This window comes from Lissotriton helveticus, chromosome 8 (genome assembly GCF_964261635.1).
Source record: "Lissotriton helveticus chromosome 8, aLisHel1.1, whole genome shotgun sequence".
Taxonomy (NCBI): domain Eukaryota; kingdom Metazoa; phylum Chordata; class Amphibia; order Caudata; family Salamandridae; genus Lissotriton; species Lissotriton helveticus.
Window position 1 is genome coordinate 1,573,321,580 of NC_136069.1, and position 20,889 is coordinate 1,573,342,468.

Consider the following 20,889-nt stretch of genomic DNA (forward strand, 5'->3'; position numbering starts at 1 on the left):
TACTGAAGTGATGGTGTCTGAGGTTCTTCTTTAATACACCGTTGCACCTTCGAAGTGAGGAGAAGCTTCTAGAGGCATGCCTTTCAAGTGCATCCTCTGTATCTGCCCTAATGCAAACAATAACGTTTTTTACCAGTGTCACTGTGTTATAAATGGATATTGCTCTGGTCTGCACATAGACTTTAATTACATACAGGCCGGGACGGATGATGTTTCACAATCCACAATATCCCGTTCCAAGCATGCTCATTCTAACAATTTTATCTTTTTTAAAACTTTTTATTGGTCTTTAAAGAGAGTTGACTGGCCCAGCTCGTAACAAGCCTTTTCAGACTAGCTTTCATTTTGTGGTTTTCTATATAGGATAATCAGGCATATGGGAATGTCATCAATTGAAGAGCAAGGGGGCAATGGTTGGAACCACTGCCATACATATAAATCATGTAGTCAACCATTTTAATGTTTGGTTGTGGATTGTTGGAGTTTACACAGTTGTCTGTGTGACTGAATGTTGGCCCAGTGACCTATGGTTTGTCAGAGATTGAGGGATAGGATGGTCCTTCCTCAAAGAGTGAATGGCTGAATGCACACTGACCAAGCCACAAGTATGTGCGACATGGACGAAGGGCATAAAAGCTTGTTTCCCTCTGTTACTCGTTGCCACCAGGTGGCACTGTTATAGACCAACTCTATGGAGAGGAGTAGCATTGTTTTCCCTGATAACAAGAAGGTTCCCTTTTAAAATGTAGAGCAAGGTCTGATTGTCGGTACCCGTAAACTGGATTAAAGGGCACTCATGCTACCTGCCTAAGGAGAGAAGGTTCTAGCGTATCAGCCAGGATAACAGTTGATGAGTCTGAAGAGAACATTGTAGGGCTGACACTTAATACCACCCTTGAGGACATTCCTTGGGCCAGCAACAACAGGGTTCTGGTGGGCAGGACACAGCAGCAGTCCAAGAGTTATACAGTTGGGCACTGTGTTCTCCTTCCTAAGTCACTGGTGTATGAACCTCTGGTGCTATCGGTTGCCCCACCGTTCTGAAGGACTGCAGTAGTGTGGTTTGATGACAGGGTTCAATCACATGCTAAAAGCGAACACTATGTGAGTACCATATGTGGGTCCCCAAACAAGCTTTAGGTTCAATGACGACTATAGTTATGATCCTCATTACGTTTTGTAGTCGAAACCTGCATTCCAAAATAATCAAAAACTGAAATCTGCTTTAAAAATAGGAAATCTATTACATCTGTGTGTTGATTTAACAGTTTATAAAACTGAATATCAGTTGAATGTGCCAAAAGGTTGCTTCCAGTGAATCTGTAAGTATTCAGATTTTTCTTTGAGCATTTCTAAATCTACTCAAACGTACTCAAAACAAAAACCATGAATACTTAACCGCATGCGTGCGGGCGGAATTCCGCCCGTACGCTGAGATTTGCGAAAGCGCACTTTACGTGACGAGCTGGGCTCGTCATGAGCGTGCGAGGAGGCTACCTCATGACGAGCCCAGCTCGTCATCAGCGTCGAAGGGGTTAACAGATTAATTTGAAAACACACTTTTGTAACATTCAAGTGATATTCAACTTTATAAACTGTGAAATCAACTAAAAGATGGAATAAATACATTTTCCATTTTTAAAAGTTTTGATTTTTTTAAATTATTTTAAAACTCAGACCTCGCCTATAATACGTAGTGGGGATCAGGGCTATAGTCTTCACTGGACCTACAGCTTGTTTGTGGATACATAATGGCCGAAGGAACAGAATGCCAACTGATCCAACACACCTGAACTTCAAAAGAGTTATTAAAAACAATCACGTTCCAGTAGTGCCCATGAACGAGTTATTAATGTATGTATGCAGAGGTCTGCGGGATTGAGAGTAGTCCCTCAGTACAGATAGTGGAAAACAGATTCTGTAGAAGGGTGTTCAGAGCACTGATCTCTGGCTCCAGTTTTATTTGTCACAACGAGCTAAGCCTCCCTTTTGTTAAGGATTAAATCAGTGCCCGTCCTTTGCTTTTTAGGATGCTATTTAGCAAAACACTGAGGGAGCACTAACAAAAGATATAAAAGATTGCTGCATGTGACAATGGGAGGAAAATCCAGTGGTTAAAATGTATCTAATCTTGTTTGCGCAAAATTGGCCTTAGCTAATTATATGAAAATCCTGAGGGCCCTCACCTTGTTACTAAGAAACCGCTGCAGCTGCGCTGGCATGAAGAAGTGCAGGAATAGAGAATAAAAAGGGAGACCGTAAAAACAAGTGTATTGGACTACCTTACTATGAATCAGGAACGAGTTGGCTCACCACAAAATTATTTGACTGGTAATACGAGTGATTGGGAGGGCAGTTTATTGTTTCATTTTAGAGATGGCACCATAAAATATTGAACTTTCCATTAGGCTTCCAAGCCAACCTAGACTCCTGTCCTTGTCCCTGTGATGGGATATCCGGGCAATCGATGCTGCACTTTTTATTCTTTTTTAGTTTTTATCTTGCATACACTAAGTTTTTTCTTCTTCCTTTGATTAAGATCCGTCATTTTAGCAATTGCAGAGAATCTAATGAGGCATTTCTCTGATTAGAAGATGAGGATATTATTAACTGTTTTAAGCTGTTTTTGAAAGTTGCGGTGCGGGTACGAAAATCAATGTATGCATTGGAAATTTAGTCTGCTCAAGAGTTTGGATTTACACTTTAAAGTCTGCTCTGATATGCACTGTGCTGTTTTTAATATATTTTTAATCACAATTTTATTCTGTACTTTTATGGCTCAAAGATCTGAACCGAATAAAGAATTGATTGATTGATTATTGATTGATTGCATGTATGTATCAGGACCCCCTGCTACTTATATCAGTTCCCAGGGCAGTGATTATTTAAAACCAATCCCTAGGCAACTATGGTGCTATTTAACAGTATATCTAAAGATTGCTAAATAATACTCACAAAATGAAGTAATCGTCATGTGTGGTTCACCATATTGACCTATCCACACTGGGTGTCTCAGCACCTAGGTCATCTCCAAGGTTTGTCCAGGTTGAATGCTGTCCCATTATGGTACCAAAAAGCAGCCCCACGAATGAAGAAACATGTCTGTAGAGTAGTTTACACATTTTCAGGTCACTGCGATGTAACCAGTTCTCTCACTTTCAGAATAAGACCTGGCAAGCCCCTCACCAAGCCCTTGTTCTCCTGCATCCCTCGTTCTCTCTGCTGCATTTGCCATCTCCTCCCCTCTACTAAACGCTGTCGGAAATCAGCGACAGCCCTGGTTATTCTGTGGTTTTACAGAAAGCAAAGAACTCTCCACCATGGTACCTCCACCACCCCTGCCTCCCTTCCAGGTGCCTGTGTGCCTCCTCTTTTGGTGTCTAGATGTGAACTGTTGATGTGCTCCTGCAGGGCAGATACCTGTAGCCTGACTGAGAGAGAAGGTGTGCCTGAAACGCATTACTTCGGAGGGCCTACTGCACTTACTGAGAAGCCAAGTGCTGGTGATCGGACTGACTGTTCTGATCTTAATTCTTCTCCCAGATAAGAGGCTGGGGGTGGTGGAGGTACTATGGTGGTGAGTGCTTTTCTTTCTGTATTCCCACAGAATAACCAGGGCTGTCGCCTGTTCAGACCGCGTTTAGTAGAGGGTAAATAGTAGCATTATAAATGTATGTTGACATATGCCGTTATTTAAAGAAATATCATCCTGTTTTTTAATTTCCATGCTGTTCATTTGCTCAGCTGCTGGCCTATAATTCAGCATTGAGAGTCACTTAAAAGAAGCCCAATTTTCTTTTTTTTATTCACTTTTAAAAATAACTGCAGACAGAATATACATTATTTTCTGTCTGTATTTGTCTGTAAAAACGGATAACAGTGAGCCTTATTTATAATCTACCTTCATAGCTTTGTAAGGCTTTAAAATTACTAAATATATCTCTCCTGTTTAAGCGCTTTAATAGAGAAATTTGGGCCTTATGTATGACCGTTTTTTACAGTTGCAAACGGGCAATTGACCCGGTTGAGACTGCAAAAACCAGTGGTGGCATGTACAAACGCTATTTTGCGAGTCGTGAACTCGCAAATTTGCGTTTGTGAATTGCTATTAGGAAGGGGCATGCCAAGGATGTCCCCTCCTAATAGCAAGCCAAAATGGTATGTACAATTGTTTTGCAACCGCATTTGTGGTCACAAAACACTTGCTGTGTCCCACCTACTTGAAGTAGGTGGTAGGCCACTTTCAAACGGGAAGGGGCCCCAGGGGACCTATTGTGAATGTATGTAAAAATATTTTTTAAGAGCTGGCATTGGTCTCATGGACCACTGTCTGCTCTTAAAAAAGGAAACGTTTCATTTTCCTTTTTTAAATGCATCCCATTTTCCTTTAAGGAAAATGGGATAGATATGAAAAAATGCTTTATTTAAAAAGCAAAACCAAAGGGGATGATGGACGGAGTGTTGAACATTGCAAGCACTCACCCCCAGTCAACTGATCTGGGTTTAATCCATCATCATTCTTTAGCTCACTCTGCTACACCAGTTCAGACATGGCCATATGTAAATCAGCCTGACACTGTGCCTTGTGGGAACAGTCCACCCCGAACTGCCAAGCCATGTCTTCCCTGGAGTGGAAACAAGCATCCTGGGACCGGTTTTAGGTTCATAACCCTCATAAGCCAGGCTATCTTGAATCCAGTGGCCAAGTGAGCAAGGGACCCACGTCTGGGCATACCCAGCCAACTTAGGGCAAAATTAGCATAACCAAAGGTTATGATGGACGGACTGTTGAACATTGCAAGCACTCATCCCCAGTCAACTGATCTGGGTTTAATCCATCATCATTCTTTAGCTCACTCCGCCACCCCAGTTCAGACATGGCATATGCAAATCAGTCTGACCCTGTGCCTTATGGGAACAGTCCACCCCGAACTGCCAAGCCATGTCTTCCCTGGACCGGAAACGAGCGTCCTGGGACCGATTTCTGGTTCATAACCCTTAGCCACTGGATTCAAGATAGCCTGGGTGATAAGTGAGCAAGGGACCCACGACTGGGCATACCCTGCCAACTTAGGGCAAAATTAGCAAAAACCAAAGGGGATGATGGACGGAGAGTTGAACATTTCAAGCAAGCACTCACCCCCAGTCAACTGATCTGGGTTTAATCCATCATCATTCTTTAGCTCACTCCGCCACCCCAGTTCAGACATGGCTACATGCAAATCAGTCTGACCCTGTGCCTCATGGGAACAGTCCACCCTGAACTGCCAACCCGTATTTGAAAAGCAGTCACAGACCTGGTGTGCTAGCCACTCCCAGTGGGTGGAAAATTGCGACCTGCCTCATGAATATTAATGAGGCAGGTCATTTGCAACCCCATTAGGAATCACAAAAACCGTGTCTCAGACACTTTGTGGGTAACAAAATGGCAGGGTCGTACATCTGGCCGTTAATGTATATTTCCATTTTCCCATTCTAACCTTTCCAAGTTGTGGCTCCTAAACTACTTAGGTGGTGTTGAAATGGAAATAAAATTAGGGGTAGAAATAGGCGACATGATTCACCCCTCACCAACCCCCACCAAAGCAGTAAAATAATGTAATCCCTAATTACTTGAATTACCTGTAACCACCTTTGGTTCTTACTTTTCTGAGGAAGAATATCCCATCTAGCAGCCTCTTTTTAAAGCTTTCTGAGAGACAGTAGGGTTTGATCAGGGGACTGCTTCAGATCTTCCTATAAGACAGGAAGTTCTGAAGTTGAACCATTTTCTTTGGAAAATTCTGCAAAAAAAGCACCTTTCGGTCCTATGTTTTTTTTATTTTCTAGGTTGGAATACTATTACAACTCTCTTTCTACATTCCCACCCTTGTTGTGCAGACACATTGTTCCTTCTGAGCTGCATACAGTTCAGATGGGTATTATCCATCCCCCAACTGAAAACCAAAACCACCACTGAGCATGGTGAAAGTCAATTGAAATTCCTTCTTCTGCCCGTGAGAGTGCAGTCTTCCTTTTTTCTTTCTTTTCTGTACAAAACATGATGAAGCTCATAGATTCCAAGCTAACCTGGCAAAAATTTATCAGCTTGTTCGCCAGCCCAAAGTTCCTTTTTTTTGTAGACTAGAACGCTGAAATATCCTTACTAGTTTCCCTTTCCTGCCCGCAACTGTGTAGTTGATGCATAATCCTAACCCCATTTTGATTGTGTGAATAATATTAATCTGTGTGCACTAAAACATGTATTATTCTATCTTTATTGCTGGATGCAACCTTCATAGTTGTATGCAGGCGTTAAAGAAGTTGCCCGACAATACAAAAGTGGAAAACCATAATTTTTAGCCCTCTTTAATTGTGCTCCCAAAAATGTTAAAATCAAAGGGGTTACATGAAGGTGCACGTTGAAAGAAGTGCTTAAAGTGCTCTTTTGGGTATCAACAGTTGTTGGATAATCTCAATAGGCCAGTAGTGGAGACCGCTTGTGGCTCCCTACAGTCCTTACATTTGGCATCAACATTTGCGAGCCATGTTATGCCCAGATGGATTGAAATTTCCATTACTCTGTGAATTTCAGCTATTTAATATAAAGGCAAATTGAGCTTATCCTGAGTGTGCAAAGATTCATCTCACTAGAAGTAAAGTGGCCTCAGGAGCCCTTTGAAGTATTATCCCCTTAAGAGAATATTGGCTATCTTTTTGTACATTTTGTTCATTTTAATAGCTAGAATTACTTGTTATGGCTGAAGTTGAATTCTATACTCTGAATGCCTAGCCAGAAAGGAAAAAAAATGTCGCTGAGATGTAAAAGTAGTTTATTGGCAAGCTTACTGTTAGACGTGACATCCTTTGTGTGGTTTTCCCTTTCTTCCTGCTACCCCCCACACGTTTTGCCTTCTCCCCTCCTGTTGTCTGAATTGTGTTTTGTAGGCATTAAGACTCGGCTCACTTTACCAGTGTGCTAACCAGTGCTAAATGCTTGTGCTCTCTCCTTTAAACATAGTAACATTAGCTTACACCCACATGGCACATTTAATGTATATATAGGTCCCTATTAAAGTGGTACTACATGTCCCCAAGACTTGTAAATTAAATACTAATAATGGGTCTGCACCACTCATTGTGGCACTTTCTTAAGTACCCTTTTAAAATGTCTCAGGTCTGCCATTGCAGCATACAGTGCCAAAATGGCCTGGAAAAATAAACCTTTTGGAAGGCCTTTTTAATACATATAAGCTGCCTCTAGGGTCGAGCCTAAATAGCCCACAGGGCAGGGCTCATTCTTTTTAAACAGTATGACATGTTTTTAAGTTTTACTTGTCCTGGTAGTGGAAACTCCTAAACTTCTAAATTTGTTACCACCTACTACTCCAATAAGATAGCATTAGGTTATCTTATTACATTTAATTAGGTATAAAGTATTTTGGGGACAAGTAGAAATGTCCTGTTTGGTCTGAGAAGAAAAGTAATTTAAAATCCTCTTTAATTGTAAAGTCGCATTTTAAATCACAATCCTGAAAATGCAACTATCAGAAAGTTGGCATTTTGTTGTCCTGACCATTTCGTTTCTGTGTCTTGTGTATTCCTTTCAGACAGTAAGACAAAAGGGGACTAGATGTTGGCACGATGGTCCATCTTGTTGGGATGGGTGAGACTGAGCTGTTTCCTACCCCACTTAAGTTTCAAAGGGCTGACTCAGTACACTCACAAAGGAACTTGACTCCACTCTTTTGTCATCCAAAACCCCTTGGGGTCTGGAAAGGGAACGGAAGTAATTTCCTGAACCAAATGTGGAGGTTTCCTAGAACTTTCACCCACTTCAAAGGACCCTCAGACCAATTTTTCAGTAAACGCATGGACCTGCAGAGGACCCCCAGAGGAATGCCTAGTACTCCAGAGGGCTGCCCTGCCTCTTGAGGACTGCTTTGTACTACAGAGGACTGCCCTGTTGCTTGAGGCCTGCTATGCTGCTTGAACCCAGGACTACCAGAGTGACTCCAAGGGCTAGTTTGCTTGCCTCCTGTGTGAGGTATAGGGACATAACAAGCTCCAGAAACCTCAAACTCTGCACCTGGCCTTTGCTGGGATTTAGTCTGGATGCCCCGAATGGTGCCCATTCAGTCCTGGACCCTTAAGTGTGAAGTGGAAGGTGCTGCTCCTGATGAACCTTAAAAGGTGGAACTTGAAAACCTTTTCACCATACAGTGGCCTGAGAACTAACAGATGACCTGGACCTAACTACTTGCTGATCCATCCAAGGTGCATCAACGGTTGGCCTCACTACACATCAGTTCCTGCTATGTTCTTCTCAGCAGCAAATCCTGTTCAGTGGGAACTCCGAGTGATAGCATCTGGCCTGGTGGAGCCCTCGTTGGCTACAGCCTGCAGCTTCTTTCCTCTGGAGATTTTCAACGTTAAAAAAAGTGACAAGGCCCAAATGTAGAACTTCATTCAGCTCCTACTTGACGATGACAACGCCTCCTCGTCTGACATCGCTGACTGTCTTTTCCTGCTGAACTTTACCTTCTCAGTAACATTTCTTCTAAATTTCTTCTTCCGAAGTCCGAAGGTAATACTAGACTGGGCCAATCCACCTTGTGATGCCAAAACATGCTCCATTGCGGTTGGCCATAGCTTTTGACTTTGCTGAGGTCTTGCATTACTAGATTCCTATGGTTGGCGTTTTGATCCTTTAGGCAGAATCTTCACTAAAAAGTTTAAAAATTCAGAACTCCAGTTCTTCTGATTGGAATTGATTAATTTAGGTCATTTTATTTGTTAAAGTCGACTCTATTTTTCTATATTGGTGTGGGATTTTTTTGAATACTTAACACCGTGCCTCTGGGTTAAGCCTGGCTGCCTTTTGTGCCAAGCTAACAGAGGGTTAAGCATAGATTAATTCAATTACTTTTATGGTTCACACTGATAAGGATACTGGTTGTTGCTTGAGAAGAGGGTTTCATCCCCTCAATAACCCAATTTCTTACATATACTGCCCTAGCTTTATAAGCAAATATTCCTTCTTTCCATTTTCAGAGGCATAGTTTTACCTAAATAGACCAAATGAACTGAAAACGGAAACAGTTTAATGATGGTGTTGGAACAACTACCATCAAACTGTTTTCTTTAAATGCATGTCCCTCTATCTTAAAAGGTTTGCAGTTTTAATCGTTTTTTTTTGTTCTCTTCAATGACTGGCCATGACCGGTGTATTTTTCTGTTTGTCAATCTGTGGATGAGACTTCCCTGGAGAACTATTGTTAAAGGTAAGTAAGTCATCCATCTACTTGCTCCGTCAACAGATACTTGGGCATTTCTGCTTCCCTTGATCATATAATTATCTTCATGTCAAATTGCCTTTTCAGACAGATTAGCCAAATATGGCCATTATGGTGTGGTTCATGACTAGCTACTGAAACTATCCTTGCTAACCCAAGCCTTTTCTAGCTCTTACTGTACTCCGTTACTTTTGAACAACTAACCTCTGTCATTATTTAACATGTACCAGGTTTGATAAATGTACTACAGTAAACGCCGAACAATAGTTCATGGTAATGTACCCATGCTGTATTCTGAAAAGTAGGGCAACAGTCAGGCTGGAAAGCTTAATTAAAGGGAATGAATGTTACATTTGTTTTGTTGAATTACCAAAGGTTCCAGTTTCATCATTTCTGAACCAGGCTTCAATATTTTTTTTATTTCTTTATTTTGAAAGAATCCAAGAACAAGAGCCCAGATTGAAAATCTGTTGCTTGATGGTAAAAACAAAGAGCTACGTGAACGCCTGTGTCGGAGGATGAGCTTTGGGACAGCAGGACTTCGCTCTGCTATGGGGGCAGGTTTCAGCTGCATCAATGATCTCACAGTGATTCAGACAACTCAAGTACGTTGCTTTGCTTGCATGCTCGTCGATAACTGGCAGCATTTTAATCATATGCCTTCATGTAGTCAGAAAAGCTTGATCACCAAAATGTTCTTTCCATTTTAGAATTCTCACTGATATTCATAACCATTGAATAGTTCTCCCTCTGTGAGGGATCCTGAAAAACCTTCACAAGACTTTTATCTTTCTGTATTTCTTCAAATATTTGCAGCGCATATCTAGGGGCTATTTTGTTTGCGTCAACAGTGAATGGTCTCTTAATTGCAATTCACCCTTCTGTATTTTCATGTCACTCCATTTCTTTTATATTCCAACACATTCATTGACATATAACTTTATTTTACCATTGTAAATGTGTTCATGTATATATGGCTGTCTTAAATTTGCTCTTTTCTTAAACCTGTCTAGTCAGAGGGCTGCTTCTTAGGTCTCTCAGTATTAGTTAACTTTATTTTCCTGCACACACTCCCTAGTTGCATGAAGTGATTTCAGGATCACAGACGTTCTGATGGGGTACTAATCAATCTAGCCCCTTTGAGAATGCTTTGTGGCTCATGGGACACACAGCATGTAGCCCTCCAGTTCTCTCCCTGTCTGGCCTGTTAACGAGGAGACCATAGAGCCAGCTAAGGCAGTCTTGTTTGCTTTCCATCCCAGCAGGACCTGGCTGAGCTGCCCCAGAGAGGCTTGAAGTATGTTGGGGTGCCCTGAGAATGAAGGCAGGTGATACCCACCAAAACCTCAGCTACTGATAGTGTTTGCCCAACCCTTTGCATTTGGTAAGGTTGGGGAGCAGAGCGATTTTCCTTTATCCTTAAGGCCATGTTGTTTCCATGTGCTCTCTGCTGGCTCGTCGTGAAGGAGTAGGGAAAGCCACACCCCCATCTGCATAAGGGGATACAAGAGTTCATCTATAACCTAATTCTACACTGTTGTGATCATAGTGGCAGACCAATTGGAGTGATGTCTTGTAGTGAAAATCAAATAGAACCACTCCCCCCTCTTGGAGATTCTCCCCTCAGAGATTTTAAACCATGGGACTTGCGCCATGCACGTGTCACACGGAGCCTTTCAATTTCATAGCCCATGAAGGAGTGGTAGTGCTTACAGTTGGTGAAAGGGCCTTACTTAAATGAATCAGTGAACTTCATGGTGGTTTAAGATGATATTGCTGTTGCAGTTTAACTGAATGCATTAATAGTGAGGTTGATGGTGTTCAAGAAACCCCTTGGTTTAGTGGCTGTGCTCTATGAAGCCTTGGAATAAAATAGGATGAAGGTATACTCGCCTCTAAAGGATGTAGGAAAGTTTAAAAGTAGTATTGAGGAAAAGGCATGGAGGGTCCTGTAAAGGCATTTGGATGTATAGCAACAGTCTTCTAGACTTCACTCAAAATGTACGGTTGGAGCACCGCAGTAAAAGGAAAATGCTTGGGGCGCTTCAGCACACCTCACTGCTAACTCTGACCTACATCGAGTCTCCAAAGCAGAAAGGAAAGAAAGGGGAGGAGCACGAATTATGTAATGGACAATACTCCACTACCCCGTCGATGTCAAACGATCACCTGCATGCTGACCATCATAGATCTCGGTCTCAACGTCCAGAAAGTCAATGTTGGGAACCAGACTGGCATGCGGTCAGACACTGGAACTTGTGCACTTTAAACGTCACTAACAAGCTTTTTGATGCTAAGGCCAACAACGTCAATACACGCTTTACTATCCTGTTCATTTTGAGTGAGCGGTCTTTTCCCCTTGTTGTAAAGACATCATTTTTCACCTAATACATCGTAAGAGAAAAATTGTCTCTTATCAATTTGTAAACTGATTCAATTCTTGCCCACCCTGCCCAGGCTTCAGAAATGTTTGGTATCTTTAAGCGGAGGGGAGAGGGAAGGGTTCAGGTTAATGTATGAAAGTATGTGCAGCTTACCTCGATGCTTCGAAGCAGGATTGATGATATTATTCTACTTGCGTGCTTCCGGGAATTGACCAGTGCTGGGCAATTAAACATTTGTGTATTATCTATATTAGTAGTCTTGAACTTTGCTCATCTACTCCTAGTCCCACGTTTTCCAACTATTCAGGTGTCCAGCAGACCCTGTACGAAGTGAAGAAATTGATATTTTTCATGGTGCAGGTTTGACAATGCAAGAAAGCATCCTTAAGAACGCTTTCCATAGATCCTCCAGCTCCATCGCTGGCACTTATTTATTAACTCCTGCACTGCGGAAGCCTTCTTGCTGGGTAGATTGTGATTATTTTCATAGCCACAGAGTCCGCAGCTAAGGTTAGTACAGTAAGAATGTTTTTCATTCTTTCTCTTTTTTTGTGCAGTATGCATGCTTGAACACAGAATGGAAGCTTCACATAAGGACACAGACCATAACCATCCTCTTTGTTTCTCTATTGCCACAGGGGATGTACAGATACCTTGCCCGATGTTTCCCTGACCTTAAGGAGAGAGGGCTTGTTATTGGCTATGACACTCGGAGTCAGTTGTCCAGCGGCTGCAGCAGCAAGAGGTAATGAGCTCATGTGTATGGTGAAAAAAAAATATTTTGCCACCTCTTTCGGTTTTTCTTCAGACATTAGATACACAGACCCGTATAGTTTTAACCAGAGCAGCAGTGCTGATGAGGTTATAATCTAGGGTTGTATACATCGAACAATTAAGGGTATAGTAGGGCTCTCCTGTGATCGTGCATCTAATATACACACATCTAAATTAGGGATAGAACATGACAGAAATAAATGTTAACGAACTTAGTCATCTGATACTTTAAATTGTTAGAAATCTATAGCTTTGTGCCCTTGTCCTGAATGACTGCCAGGAGCCTACTTGGATATAGCCCTTTGCTTTTAAAAAAAAAAGTATAAGTACAACTTTTCCCTGACACAGCATTTCAGCAGTTGAGCAGATGTACTCAGTAAGATTATTTTGTATCACCAGATGTGAATGCATGTAGATTTGTAGGTATGTTGTGTGGTTTCCACTGGTAATAAAGTAGAACACGTAGGTCAGTATTTCCAGTTTAATGTATCATAATCTAACACTTTACTCCTGAAACCATAGACAATAAAAACAGTGCTTTATCCATACAAAGCAAAAGTATATATGTTTTTATTTTAAACAACGCATAGCATCAATGGATATGTGGCAATTGAAGCCATTAATGGAAAACAGGATCTTGTGAAACTGACTGAAACTGTGCTTTTGTTATTTGAAAAAACTCTACAAAGACCCACTTTTCATAAAATGTGAATTATATTTGGGGTAGATAACCTATGAATGGTAAACCGCTACGTCTAATATCTCTTGAAACGGGAGTTGCTTGTGGGATGAGGCCCCCAATGCACTTATTATTTTTGCATTTTAAATCTTTAGTTAGTTTGTAGCCTGTACTGTTTTTTTTGTTTTGCAAAATAGGTTCTATGGTTGTTTTTTTCAATTAACAATTATACATTTGATTTTGCGAAGTATATTGTGGTAATTACTTGTTATTTAATCAGTAGTAACAGTATACATAAATTCTAGGATTAAGCTAGCCAGGTGTTGAAAACCATCTTTATTGGATGGATAGCTGGATATGTTATGTTATTCCATATAGCTGTTCGTGAGTGTATGAAACTAGACCCTGTCAATTTACAACTTGCATCTCTAATTCTTTTTAGTTTAAGGTGGAGGAGGTGGTATTCCAGTTTGGCAACAAATTCACAATAATTTAACAATGGACTTAGTAAATAATTGGGGAAAGAAATTTAGATTCTGCATCATAGGAATTCCCTTTGAAGTCCTAACCGGTTGAGTAATTCCCTTCTGCATATGGGGACCCCGGAGCACTTCATAATGTGCATATCTATCCATACGTCCATAGAAAGGGGGAATCTCCTTTCATGCCCATATATTGTGGAGTACCCTCTAAAAGTCGATTTATAGGCAGGCTTTTCTGAATTTTAGACTTTAATACCAAACACCCTTTTTTCACCCTACATTGTAGCACCTATGATTCTCCAGTATTAGAGGTGTCTTTCATAGATTCACATGCTTGAATATTCCCGGTCGTCGAAGTGGGAGTCCCACGGTAAATAAAATAGCAATAATGCTAAATATATATAAATATATATAAACATAATACAAGATAAAGAAAGGAAATACAACTGAAATCCTCTAAAAAAGATTCCTACATAGGAATGCAAGGTGTAGAGAAAAAACTATTTGTAACACATTAGTGTCATTATGTTAGTCCAAATTACAGCCAATCAGGCGCCAGCACCCTCTAGAACCTTCTCCTCAGAAGCTCAAGCCCTCAGATTTTCTACCGCACGTCGTGTGAAGGGAGTGACGGGAGTCTTCCTGAGCTCTGCTCAGTTTTCAACTCAACTCTTCTAGTTTCCAGTGTTTATCTCAACATGTCAAGTATAAATACATGTACATTTACATTTAGTCCAAATTACAGCCAATCAGGCGCCAGCACCCTCTAGAACCTTCTCCTCAGAAGCTCAAGCCCTCAGATTTTCTACCGCACGTCGTGTGAAGGGAGTGACGGGAGTCTTCCTGAGCTCTGCTCAGTTTTCAGCTCAACTCTTCTAGTTTCCAGTGTTTATCTCAACATGTCAAGTAAGAAGTCTTTATTCAGACCTTGCTCTTCTTGTGGGAAGCTGCGCCTTTTTGAAAAGGACCCCCACCAGAAGTGTATCTACTGTTTATACCTTGATCATGAGGCTGGCAGCTGCAAGTTCTGTAGAACTTTTTCTACTAAGACTCTTTAAGACCGAGAAGGCCGTCTTCTCCTTTGGCTGCAACTTCTAAAGGACAAGGATTCTGCACTGTCTTACGCAGAAAGTTTTCATTCTGGTCTTTCTACAGCAGCCTCTAAGCGTGGTAGTGTTCAGGAGTTTCCTTCCCCTTTCCTCAAAAAGACTAAAATGGCCTTTTCTCTGGCTCCTGTGGTGTCTTCTGCCACTCCTACCACCTCTACGCCCACGAGACCTGGCTCTCAGGCGTCTTCTGCTGCCTCTCGAGGTGTTTCCACGCCTCTTAAAGTTCCGCCGTCGACGGGAGCGTCTACGAGCGTTCCGACGACGAGAACAGCATTGCCTGCATCATCGACGACGACGACGCTGACTACAACTTCAGCCTACAAGTCGACGAGGGTTTCATTGCCGTCGAAGCCTGTTCCGTCGACGATTCCCATCTCCTCGTCATCGAAGAAGAAATCTTCGTCGTCATCGTCGACTCCGTCGACCAAGGTCTCGTCGACGAAGACACCGTCGACCAAGGTTTCGTCGACGAAGAGATCGTCGACCAAAGCCCCGTCGGCGAGGACTCCATCTACGGAGGCTCTACCAGCGTCGACGACTGCACCGTCGACGACGGCACCGTCGACGACGGCACCGTCGACGACTTCGTCTACAGTGGATTGCCCGTCGACAGTGACCCTGACGACGGCTCCGTCGACGGCCAAACCGTCGACGATGACTTCTTCAAAATTATCTTCGTCGACAGCCAAATCAGTATCGTCGACGTTAACGACGACGGCACCGTCGACGGCGGCACTGAGTTCATTTGCCTCTTTGCCGTTAGTGCCATTGAAGACTACAGACTCTTCACATCGTCGCACTAAGGTTCCGTGCCAACAGATCTCTGATCCAGAACCGCAACCACCTTCTCCAATGTTTGCCACTACCTCTGAGCATGACACAGACTCTAAACATGAAGGGGATACGTTTGGGGCGGCACATAGTCCTTCTGATTTGATAATTAAATGTCAAGACTCTGATTCTGACGACGATGGCGGAGACCAAGAGTCTCCGCAGGAGGAGCAGTTGGTCCAAGTTCCTATGGCTACCATTCCATTAACCTTGATTTCAAATCTCCAACATATGCTGGATGATTACAACCGCCGTTTCCCAGCAACACCACAGACTACGCCTGTGCAATCTCCTGCTCATGTAGCAATACCTCCACCTTCTCTGCCGTCTGTCCTACCACCTACAACTTCGTCTCAGGTTCAAACGTCCATTAGAATCCATACAACGGTTTACCCGCAGGATGCGGATGATGAGGCGGTCCCAGAGCGTGAGGACGGAGAGGTCCCTGACAATTCGGATGATGATGCAGGCGACCAGGATATGGCTGAATGGGACGATTACCGGGCACAGACTCCCTCTCCTCAGCCAGGGAACTCTGGTGAATCACCTCCTGTAGATATCGCCAGTTTCCATCTTTTAATGGATAAAACGGCTCAGCGTTTCAAATTACCAAGATCACAACGCGAGGAGGACTGTTTTCTTTATGATTTTAAAGACAAACCTTATAAGCAGGTCCACACAATTCCTATCATCGATTTTGTGTGGAAGGAGGGAATTAAACTCATGAATGCTCCAAACTCCTTACCTGCTCAGATACCGCGCCTTGAGAAAAAGTACAAGGCCCCAACTTGTTCTCCAGCTTGCCTGATTTCTCACCCCAAGCCGGACTCTGTAGTGACTCAGGCTGCACAGCGTCGAGCACGGAACCCAACGTCTCCAATCACAGCCCCTCCTGATAGAAAGGGTCGACGCCTAGATGCTATTGGCCGCAAGTTTTCAACTATGGCTTCAACATCTGTCCGGGCAGCCTATGCCTTAGCCATCTTGGGACGTTATGACCGGCAGATGTGGTCAGACATTTCAGATTTGATGAACCTCATACCTGATGCTTCCAAGGCTGACGCTCAACAGATTCTTCGCGATGGTCAGAGGGCGTCGGAAGAAATGATCGACTGCGCAGTCGATATTGCTAACACAGGTTTCCGTCTGCTTGCAAGTGCGGCTGCACTCCGACGACCGGGCTGGTTAAAGTCCACCTCCTTCCGGCAGGAAGTCCAATCCAAAATACTGGATATGCCCTATGATGGGGAATCGCTTTTCGGATCCCATATCAATGACGCCCTGGAGTCCATTAAGAAGGACACTGATACGGCAAAGTCTTTGGGCACGTTGCAATTTCAGAAGCAGTCCTTTCGAGGTGCGCGCGGACGCGGCACCCCTTCCAACGTTCGAGGTGGGCAGCAATACCGCTCCTACAATCAGAGCGGCCAACGTTACACGCCCAATCAGCAATCTCGTCAACAGCCCTCCAGACCCTACAGAGGAAAGTCTTCTTATCGTGGATCCAATCCTAAACGCCAATGACTTTTGTCACCCTCAAACTGTTGGAGGTCGAATCTCTCTGTTTTATTCTCAGTGGTCCTCGATCACCTCGGACCGCTGGGTTTTGGACATTGTACGACGGGGTCATACCCTAGAGTTCGTAGAGATTCCTCCTTGTACTCCACCTCGTGGCCCGCCTCCTCCACATCTCGAGGAGCTTTACCATCAGGTCCATCTTCTTCTTTTGAAAGGTGCAGTCGAAGTGGTCCCGAAACATCAAAGAGGGAAAGGGTTTTACTCTCGATTCTTCCTCATACTCAAGAAGACCGGAGATTGGCGACCCATTCTGGATTTGAGGGCTCTCAACCAGTTCCTAAAGTCCCAATCGTTCCGCATGCTGACGTTACTGGAAATCCTGCGTCTTCTATCCAGCGAGGATTTCATGACCACCATAGACCTTCAAGACGCATACTTTCATGTCCCAATTATCAAACAACATCGCCAGTACCTGCGTTTCAAGGTGGGACCAATGCATTTTCAGTTCAAAGTTCTGCCCTTCGGGCTGCGATCAGCTCCTCGTCTGTTCACGAAGGTACTGGCCCCTGTGGTGGCTCACCTTCGTCTACAAGGAGTTCAAATCTTTCCATATTTGGACGATTGCCTTCTAAAGTCTCAATCCCACCATCAGCTATGTCAGGACACTCGCCTTTGCCAGCAAGTGTTTCAGTCCTTGGGGTTGACCATCAACATCGAAAAGTCACAGTTTGCGCCTCTGCAAGCCAGAACCTTCCTGGGAGCGATCCTAGACACAAAGCTCTCGAAAGCGTTCGTCTCGAACGAGCGACGTCAGAAGATCCTTCGTCTGGTCTCCCTTATTCGAAGAAAACAGTCCGTTTCTGTTCGAATGTTAAAGTCATTCTTGGGAATGGCGTCATCTTGTATCGCACTGATCCCAAATTGCAGGTTGCGCACCCGTCCCATTCAGGAAGAACTGGACTTACAGTGGTGTCAGGTCTCCGGGTCCTTCAACGACCTAGTTGCAGTCACAGCCCGCATGAGAAAGAGCTTGCTTTGGTGGGCGCAGCCAACGAATCTGGAAATGGGAATGTCCTTCCTCGTTCACGCACCAGATCTTACGTTGACGATGGACGCCTCCCTGGAAGGGTGGGGCGCTCATCTCCAGGGCCTATCTAGCAAGGGCAAGTGGACTCTGCCCCAACGCACGTGACATATCAACAGGCTAGAATTGATGGCGATCTTCCTAGCGCTCAAGTCATTCCTCCCTGTAGTTCACGGGGAGTCAGTGCTTATACAAACAGACAATACCACCAGTATGCACTATGTGAACAAACGGGGAGGAACCAAGTCTCCACATCTGTCTCACTTGGCCCAGTCAATCTGGGATTGGGCTCTCCGCCATCACATCACCTTGACAGCCGTCCACCTTCCGGGCGTGTCCAACCTCCTGGCGGACTCTTTGAGCAGGTCCACTTCCTCAACACACGAATGGGAACTGCACCAACCAACTCTAGATCTTGTCTTTCGCCAGTGGGGTCGCCCAGATCTAGACCTCTTTGCAACACCGGAGAATCGGAAATGCCTGTCTTATGCAAGTTGGCATCCCCACCTCGGGTCGTGCGGGAATGCCCTTTTGATCGACTGGTGCGATCTATTCGCTTACGCTTTCCCGCCGATTCCATTAGTACCGCAGGTGCTGTGGAAGATGCGGAGACAGCCCTGCCACATCCTGTTGATCGCACCTCGTTGGCCCAGGCAGGCATTGTTTTCGAAACTGCTTCTGCTGTCCCAGTGCGAGCCCATTCCTCTACGTCCTCGTCCAGACCTCCTATCGATGGACAGGGGCCTAGTGTGCCATCTGGACCCCTCCACGCTACAATTGTGGGCATGGAACCTGAGCACCTTGAATTTGCAGATTTGAACATATCCCAGGAATGCAGAGACATCCTGGCTTATGCCAGGGCTCCGTCTACCATCAAGACTTACAAACTCAAGTGGAAGAGATTCTGTCATTGGTGCGCGGCAGCCAATATCCACCCCATTCATTCCACTCCAGAGCAGCTTCTTCCATTCTTCTTGAGCCTCGCTCAGTCAGGACTCTCTCATGCTACCCTGAGAGTTTTCTTAGCTGCAATATCTCGTTTCCGACATGATGGCTCTTCTTCCCTCTGTTCATCCAGGATCATACGTCAATTCTTCAAAGGGCTTTTCCGCAAGTTCCCACCTGTTCGGCGCCCTCCTCCATCTTGGCACCTCAATGTTGTACTATCTCAACTTATGAAGTCACCATTTGAACCTATCCATAAAGCGGATATCAAATTCCTCACCTGGAAGGTTGCGCTACTTTTGGCTTTGACCTCATCTGGTCGCGTGAGCGACCTTCACGCTTTCACTATCAAGCCGCCTTATCTTCAGTTCAAACCTAACGGGGTGTCGCTCCGCACTAACCCCTCCTTCCTACCTAAAGTACCTACGGATTTTCATTTGAATGAGCCTGTGTTCCTCAAAACTTTCTTTCTGGACCCAAAGTCTCCGGCGGAGCAGCGCTTGCATTCTTTGGACATCAAACGATGCCTTAAATTTTACATTGCCAGAACTGCCCCCTTCCGCAAGTCCGACCAACTGTTCATTGCCTACGGACGACTGCGTAAGGGACATCCAGTTTCCAAACCAACTGTTGCCCGGTGGCTTTCTTCAGCCATTGCCTTCTGCCACCAACAAGCTGGCAAACCATTGCAGTCTTCAGTGAGGGCTCATTCTACGAGGGTGATGTCTTCATCCACCACCTTGTTTGCTGGTGTGCCTCTTCATCAGATTTGCCTTGCAGCGACATGGTCCAGCAGGCTCACCTTCACCAAACATTACTGTTTGGATGCCATCAATGAAGCGGATAGCGCAGTGGGACAGGCAGTGCTTCGCCATCTTTTTCAGTAAGGTGAGCCTCTGTTCCCCCCTCCTTAGTGTTTTCCTGTGATTGCTATGATGTGTTACATGGCTGTATTATTATTATTACTGTCTTGGTTTCTTCCTTATATGCCTAGCAATCTCAGTTCTCGGAGGTTACTGCTTTCTATTCTATTCAAGCATGTGAATCTATGAAAGACACCCCTAATACTGGAGAAAACCAATTGTTACTTACCTGTAAACAGGTGGTTCTCCAGTATTGGTGTCTTTCATAGATTCACATGTGACCCACCCTCCTCCCCTTAGAGGCTCTCTTCTCCTCATACACTCTTGGTTACTTTGTGCTACGAAAATCTGAGGGCTTGAGCTTCTGAGGAGAAGGTTCTAGAGGGTGCTGGCGCCTGATTGGCTGTAATTTGGACTAACATAATGACACTAATGTGTTACAAATAGTTTTTTCTCTTTACCTTGCATTCCTATGTAGGAATCGTTTTTAGAGGATTTTAGTTGTATTTCCTTTCTTTATCTTGTATTATGTTTATATATATTTATATATATTTAGCATTATTGCTATTTTATTTACCGTGGGACTTCCACTTCGACGACGGGGAATATTCAAGCATGTGAATCTATGAAAGACACCAATACTGGAGAACTACCTGTTTACAGGTAAGTAACAATTGTTCTTCAACCTTCCACCTACATGCCTAAGGAATGAGGAAAAGTACAACCTGACAGGATTACATGAGAAGAGAGTTAAATAAAACCTCCTGTCTCTAAGTCTCCAGAAACGCCCACTTACTCGACATCTTTTACATCCAGCAAAAGTGTAACACTTTATTTAGTTTCTGTAGATGTTTTCCCGGCTGAATATCATCTCTTTATTAGTAAGTGTCCCTTATGACTGAGGAAGAAAGTTACTCCAGATCACACAGAGTATGTGTAGTGGGT

The 20,889-nt window shown here is 43.8% G+C and overlaps 1 protein-coding gene across 2 annotated transcripts in view; it reads left to right on the forward strand.

Moving 5' to 3' along the window:
- PGM2L1 (phosphoglucomutase 2 like 1) overlaps positions 1-20,889 on the forward strand; it is a 579,912-nt gene that overhangs the window by 156,475 nt on the left and 402,548 nt on the right. Inside the window, exons 2-3 of one of the 2 annotated variants that reach the window (XM_078658581.1) lie at positions 9,713-9,880; positions 12,298-12,404. In XM_078658581.1, coding sequence (XP_078514707.1) covers positions 9,713-9,880; positions 12,298-12,404 — 275 coding nt within the window. The remainder of the gene's footprint in view (positions 1-9,712; positions 9,881-12,297; positions 12,405-20,889) is intronic. The other variant, XM_078658582.1, reaches the window with a different exon arrangement.